This window comes from Cibotium barometz, chromosome 21 (genome assembly GCF_041138505.1).
Source record: "Cibotium barometz isolate CiBa-2024 chromosome 21, ASM4113850v1, whole genome shotgun sequence".
NCBI classification, from domain to species: domain Eukaryota; kingdom Viridiplantae; phylum Streptophyta; class Polypodiopsida; order Cyatheales; family Cibotiaceae; genus Cibotium; species Cibotium barometz.
The window spans coordinates 31,503,778-31,510,722 of record NC_141066.1 but is presented as its reverse complement, the minus strand read 5'-3'; the positions used below and the strand labels follow the sequence as shown (position 1 = coordinate 31,510,722).

The following is a 6,945-nucleotide window of genomic DNA, read 5'->3' as shown; positions in this document are numbered from 1 at the left end:
TTTCAATCTAATAAAATTCATGTGCATGAAATATGAATATAAGACCTTTTCTCTTTATACACACACACACACACACACACACACACATTAGAGATGACTGGAATTGAACACCACAACAGACACACACTACCTACTCCTACATGCCTCACGATATCATCTGAGGAGATTTGATCCCATGACCTCAAGGAGTGACTTGAATACTTCCACCATCTGGACTATTTCTTTTTGGCAAAAGATATTGTTTTAAAAGCATTAAATAGTCTTCTAGGGTAATAGCATTACGTCACACACTTCCTCCCCCCCTCTCTCTCTCTCTCTCTCTCTCTGCATGGTCTCCTACCAAATTTTTTTTGCCATGGTCACCTTGGAAAATTTATACATCCAACCACAAAAAGGTTTTGCCATGGTCACCTTAGCATCCACCCAGGAAAAAAGGTTTTCATACGTAGTTTCGCCTATTTGTTACACGACATTTGATCCGACTAATAAAATGGAAAAACAAAAAGTACCCTGCATCGCCTTCTCGTGTAATAACAATAATGAACTACAGTGTGCGTTAATCTCGAAATCTTTGACCTGCGTGCAGCAGCAAGCATGCTGTTTCTGGCTATGGCGATTTCCACCATTTTGGGCTTCCGGATCGCCGTCGTTGGCATGGGGTCTTCTTGATTTTCCAGCTTCTACTGACAAATCCGTCCGCCCCCCCGCCGCTGCAGCCTGTCTTCGCCACTCGTTGCGACGCAGGGAGAAGAAGAACAAGAAGGGGAGAAATCACAGGGAAATATGGACTCTTCTGCTGTTTCTGCCATGGACAACCCCCCCGATCTCCACCCCGCCCGCTCTTCCATGTTTGCAAACCAGCCCCTCATGGCTGCCCTCATCGCCTTCATGGTCGCACAGTCCCTCAAGGTGCTCACAACATGGTATGTCTCCGGCCCCGTAACAACCCCTTTTCCATCGCTCTATACATGATGTTTGATCTGTATCAGCATGCAAAGAACTAGGGTTTTTTTTCATGTTTAAGTGCTCACAAGATGGTACGTGACCATCTTTTTAAAAATTCCTCTTCTGATGTGTGCTACAATGAAATTAATGGTTTTGCTAATATGTCAAGGTGCTGATGTGTTCTCCACTGCTCATAACGCTTTCAAAATGATGAATTTTTTGTCTCTGGCATGCCATTAGTGACGGTTCTAGGCATCATTAGTTTGGCTTTTGTGCTTTCCCTTAGATAGGATTCAATCATCATTAGCGCATACCATTAGTTAGGGTATTTTGCAGCATTAATATAAACTTGATTCGGCTGCTCTGTAATGAGGACGGTAGCTAGGGCTTGGGTCAGAAAACAGAGTAGTATTAAGATGAACTCGGTCCTTAATTTGCTAGATAGGGTTCACATCAGGAAATGGAGGCCTGAGTCTATGGCACTGTATTTGTAGTTTGTCAAGGATTTGGCAAGTTTAACAGAGGTTAGGGCGGTATTGTCAACGCAAGCTAAGTTGATGTGGATTTGTAGGCCTGGTTAAATGGGATTGGCATTTAGTGAGACGTCAGGGTGTCATGCTACAAATTCTCAAAGCCTGAGGATACCAGTAGTATAATGTAAAGTTTGTATATTAGCCCCAAGACAGTCCGATTGATTTTGATCGAAACACGGTTTTGAACGTGGATGGGTTTCGATCGAAACTGTTGTAGTATTGTGGTGCTGGCTAGCCTACACATGAGCAAACATCTGGCTTTTGATAGCTTATGCTTCACATGGGAAAATGGTACTGTTGCCAGTGAGAGTTTGCAGAATGAGTGACTTAGGTATCCAATCTGGCCAAGGACTTGGGAGTGATTATGAAATGTATGCTACGGCACAATCACTATGTGTAGGCATTACACTTTGGCCTGATTGCTTACACTGGTTGGCCCTTGTGGATGGGGTCAAGCTTGTTTTAATTCCAGCAAAAGCATGATAAAGAAGGTTTCTTTGTATTCACCTCATTGATAGACACAGCTCACAGTATGGTTGGTGACAGTTTATGTTCACTTTTAGTTCCTGAAACCATAATTTGATGCTAGAGATATTGTAGAAGTACAGCTTTTCTTTTGGTGGTATTGAGACTGATCAATCGATGTGATTGATATTTAAAAGAGTAGAAAAACCTTACGTGCATGTGAAACGCTTTCTTTCAATCTTTTTCTCAATGCCGTTTTGTAGCATTCATTTTGTGAACTCTCCTTGAAGGTGGCTTATCTGTGAATGTGCTTTGCAGGTACAAAGAGAAGCGGTGGGAAGCAAAGAGGCTTCTTGGCTCTGGTGGGATGCCATCCTCTCATGCAGCAACTGTGATGGGCCTTGCAGCAGCCATAGGCTTGCAAGATGGTCCTGGAGGTTCTCTTTTTGCAATTGCAGTAGTGCTAGCTAGTGTGGTAGGTTCTTTTTTGAGTTTAAAAATGGCAAAACACAAGTGCAGCAATAGGCCATGAAAAAGTTTCCGTGGCTATTTTGATCTTTTGTACATGAATGCCACAAAGTCTGAAGGTTAAGTTCTGAATCAAATTTGGAACCTCGCAGGTGATGTATGATGCATCTGGAGTAAGACTGCAAGCAGGTCGACAGGCCGAGGTAATGCGTGTTCTAACTTTTGTTCCCTTTTGGTGCATCATGCTTTCTTCAAGGTGATGCCTAGAGGAAACGTGTTAAAGGTGGTTTCCTAGCTTTCCCATAGAGTTTTTTTACCTTATCTGTAGCTACCTGTGTGTGTGTGTGTTGAAGGAGGGGCTAGGACAATCATAGTGGTTCTTCAATTGCTGGCAAGTTTAGCCTTTCATTTATTGCGAGCAAGCTTAATGAGTGGGGATGTCATAACACGTAGTCTATGCAATGCATGATGGAGTTGATGATGATTTGAACCGACTTGACTCTCTGGAACCAAGATCGCACTTAGGTTTTTGTTAAGCTTGGTAAATAACCGGAACTTTCTGTTGTTATATATCTTGCCATTCTAGCAGACATGAACATTGCTTTTTAAGCCTTCGTCCAAGTTGCAGCTAGCTGGTCTATTTCAAGTCGTGCAATTTACCCCACCAACTACGGTGTATATGTGTGTGTGTGCATAACACTGTGTACAGGCAGGCGTGCACGTTAGCCTTCATCATGGGCTGCCCTTGACTTCTGGAGAAGTGATAGAAACTCAATTTGATGGTTCACCTACGAAGATTTGACTACTAAGGTGGCGTTCACCTACGAAGATTTGACTACTAATTTGGCATATCTTTATGCATGAACCTACACTTACTCTTGGGTGCTGATGATGTGAGTGAGGATGACATAGCACTTAGTTTGTGCTATATGCACGGTGGAGTTGATGATTGGAAGCTATGTGAGTAGGTTTGAGTCAAGATCGCACTTTGGTTTTTGTTATGCCCCAATAGGTGCTTTAGTCATGTGCAGTCGGTCTCGCAACAAGAGTTGGTAGCACACTCACTCTAGCGAGTTTGGGAAATAACCTGAACATTCCATTGGTATATGTAAAGCAGACATGAAAGGCTCTAAAGACACCTTTCTGAGCTGCCTTTTTCTCTCTGCCTCAAGTTTCAGTGTGTTTGTAGCACTAATGAAACATGTGTCAATGGCAGGTGTTGAATCAGATTGTGTTTGAGCTACCTCCAGAGCATCCTCTGGCAGAGTCTAGGCCTCTTCGGGAGCCGCTTGGCCACACACCACCACAGGTGAGGTTATCTTTTCCATGAAAGTTATGTACACTTGTGTTGACACTGTTTTGTTTTGTTTCTGCATATTTTTTGTAATAAAATCAGTTTTAGCATGTCTTGATGCATGCGTATTTGAAGTCATGCGATCCTTAGTAGGGTTAACCAAGCCATCTGAATACTCAGATCTTTTTTTGGGGGCAGTGGCAATCTGCAGTATACATATGTATTGGGGGGAGATTTGTGCTGCACTCCAAGCCTTTCAAGTGTAACCATGCACATTTGCCATCCCTCTCAGTGTGTCATAGGCATAGTAACATGAAACGTTTCGTCCATTTTGTCGTTTCGAAGGTTTCGTTTCGTCTATTTCGGACGAAACGCAAAGGTTTCGAAATGACACTTCTTATATACACATACCAAATTCATAACATAGCCAACAGAAAGATGAAGATGCATTTTTTGGGACTAGTGGGTATGAAATTTATGATTTTGGGAGTAGGTTTTTTGGTATTTTTAAAATTTGGGCGAGAAAAGGAGAGAGAGAGAGGAGGAAAGAAACAAGTTGGAAGGGAAGAGAGAGGTGAGAAGAAGAGGGAAGGAGGTGAGAAGAAAAGGAGAGAAGGTTGGAAGACAAGAAAAGGGGAGAAAGAGGAGGGGTGGACCGTGGAGGAGAAGAGAGAAAGAGGAAAAGGGAAGAGGAAGAGGAGGCGTAGAGGAGAAGTGAAGGAGCGAAAAGGAGGAGTGGACGAGGAGAAGAGGCGGAGCAACAAGTTGTGGCCGAGAAGAAGCGTCGGATGCGTGAAGTGGCAAATGGGCAGCAAACAAGGTCGGGAACGATGGCAAAAATCGCATTTGCAAAAAAAAAACATTCCGCCCGTTTTTCTGACCTCACTTTACATTTGAGTGAAACACTGTTTTGATGGGTAGGTTTTGTTTTGTTTCGAAACATTTCGTGCCAGAAACGTTTTGTGAGGGCAAAACGGGTTTTTATGTTACAATGGTCATAGGCCATTTTTATGTCATGCGTTGTCTTGCTGAGGTTGTCTGGTGCAAAGTAGAGCATGTCATGTTCCATACCATTATATGGTTTCCCCCTCCCCCCCCGGGCCCGGCCTTCTGGCGCGCCTCTCGTCTTCTTTCCTTTGAGTAGATCCAGCTATACTCGCATTATTGGATGCTCGCCCAAAGGCTGCTTTTACATGCCTGCCCAGAGGTGGTTAGAACTTGTGGCCTTGGCCACGACACCAACGGGTGGCCAGCGGGGATTGAGCTCAAGACCTCCCCCGTCTGAATTCGAAACTTGCACCTCTGGGCTACACACCTCTCGACCATAAGCAATGTTATTATAAGAATGTGCAAGTGTGTGGTGTGTCTGGATGATGCTGCAATGAAGTTGTGAGAGTGTGTAGTGACCTCAGCTTCATTATTGGGACTCGCAGGTAGTTGTTGGTGCGCTGCTTGGCTGTCTGGTGGCATTACTGCTGCATGTTGTGTCAGGGCAGGGTCCTGCTTGATGATATCATTGACGACTTAAACCATTTTTTTGCCCCCTTAGGGCAGTGTACACTTTTCTTCAACTTATCTCAATTTTTCTGAACATGGAAGATCTGGGTTGTTCTGATAATAATGATATGAAGCAGCTGCAAAAGAGGTGGTGTGTGGGTTTTCTGTTTTGAATAATATTGGTCCCAGTGCCAGCCTTGGCCAAACGGTAACTCTGTACAATTATCATACATTTTATCAAGATTTCCAGTGGCTGATCTCTTATATTGGCTCATTGGAACCCCCTGTCAGTGCTTGAAAGTATGGAGGACAGGGAACCATGTAACTTTGGTGGTGATCGATGTTGGGAATTCCCTCTTAATTGTTATAAAAAACAGGTAAAATTAAGAAAATGACTTTAGGGGATTCACTCTGGCGTCAAGGTAGCTTGTTGAGGCTAACTATATGGAAGTCCGGGTTCTAGATGGAACTAACACCAACAGGACAGTCGTTTCGTGGCTAGGTTTGATCGGAACACGGATTGGGTGTATGTATGATGGTATCTTTCATCCTTTATTTTGCACATATTAAGCTAACCCTCTAAGTTGACCTAAGGTGTTTGACCTTGGTGTTCAGAGGGGACTTGGTTATTTCAAGGCCTGGGGGGGCATTCCACCCATGATCAAATGCCTAATGGGTATTTACGTGGGGTGTGCTCTGGTGGTATAGGGTGTACTCTCATAAGCTCTCCTGGTGGTGTGGGATGCCATAAAATTATTAGAATTGGAAGAAGCAAAGACAATCTTGCATTAGATGCCAACCACCACCTGGATACGTGATACTTAGGGATGTCAAAGGCATTTTTGAACCTATTAGGAGTGTAGAGTTATTCGGGCTCTAAAATATTCTCTCTCTAAGATAAGATGATTACATGATAAAAACCTCTAAAAGTCACTCTGGGAAATTTTTAAGTCAAACACAAGAAAGGAAGGCAGATTTAGCCAGATTGGACAAACTTCGAGTTTGTTACAATTTGTCTGCTAAGGACTGTAGATCAGCTTGGATCTGTGTCACACCTTATGAAACTCACCATTCTTAGTCTAGAAAGGTCAGCTGAATGCAACAAATTAACTGGCTTCTGATTGGAAAAATGTCAGAAATTGATTATGCAAAACTCTGCATACACCTTGTGGACGTTTGCAATTGTTTTGACTATGTCATCGTTTATCATATGGTCGTTCTTGATGGCTAAACAAAAACTCCTCATCATAAATATCAACCACATAATTGAAGAAAGGCATTCATGTATAGTTAAAGATGCCTTGTAAACACATGTATGCATTCTTTTGCTGTGTGGATTGAGGTGGTCAACAAGGGGTTGTAAATGGTTGATTGAATGAAAACACACATGCAGGCACACACTTCATGCTGTGAGGTGATTCTAGTATATGCAAACTACCAAAATGATACCTTGTAATGGAATCCTTGTTGAAAAAAATTCTGTTTTTTTAAATCATCAATGACACAATGCTTACAAGAGATTTCTATTGCAAATGTAGCACGATGTTTTACCATTTTCATTACAATGATATGCACTACACGTGTGAGCCTTTGACCATCAATGTTTAAAATGGCCACAATGCATAGACTTTCAAAGCATACTAAGTGAACATTTACTTAAAACCAATTATGAAAATTGTGAAAGGTGCCATGAATAAAAAATGACATAGCTAATATACACAGTGTAAATTGTAGGAGCCATGT

The 6,945-nt window shown here is 42.5% G+C and overlaps 1 protein-coding gene across 1 annotated transcript; it reads left to right on the top strand.

The window, feature by feature from the left end:
* Nucleotides 1–483: 483 nt before the first annotated feature.
* LOC147627078 (uncharacterized) lies at nt 484–5,376 on the top strand. The gene is made up of 5 exons (XM_086815646.1): nt 484–923; nt 2,262–2,418; nt 2,564–2,614; nt 3,628–3,720; nt 5,139–5,376. The coding sequence occupies exons 1-5, from the start codon at nt 784–786 to the stop codon at nt 5,211–5,213; spliced, it is 516 nt and encodes a 171-aa protein (XP_086671772.1). The 5' UTR covers nt 484–783; the 3' UTR covers nt 5,214–5,376.
* The last annotated feature ends 1,569 nt before the right edge of the window (nt 5,377–6,945 follow it).

What these genes read in the sequence shown, in the direction of transcription:
- LOC147627078 (XM_086815646.1), top strand. Translation starts at nt 784, where the DNA reads ATGGACTCTTCTGCTGTTTCTGCCATGGACAACCCCCCCGATCTCCAC. An exon ending in CTCAAGGTGCTCACAACATG is followed by an intron (nt 924 to 2,261) that starts GTATGTCTCCGG and finishes TGTGCTTTGCAG; the next exon opens with GTACAAAGAGAAGCGGTGGG. An exon ending in AAGCAGGTCGACAGGCCGAG is followed by an intron (nt 2,615 to 3,627) that starts GTAATGCGTGTT and finishes TGTCAATGGCAG; the next exon opens with GTGTTGAATCAGATTGTGTT.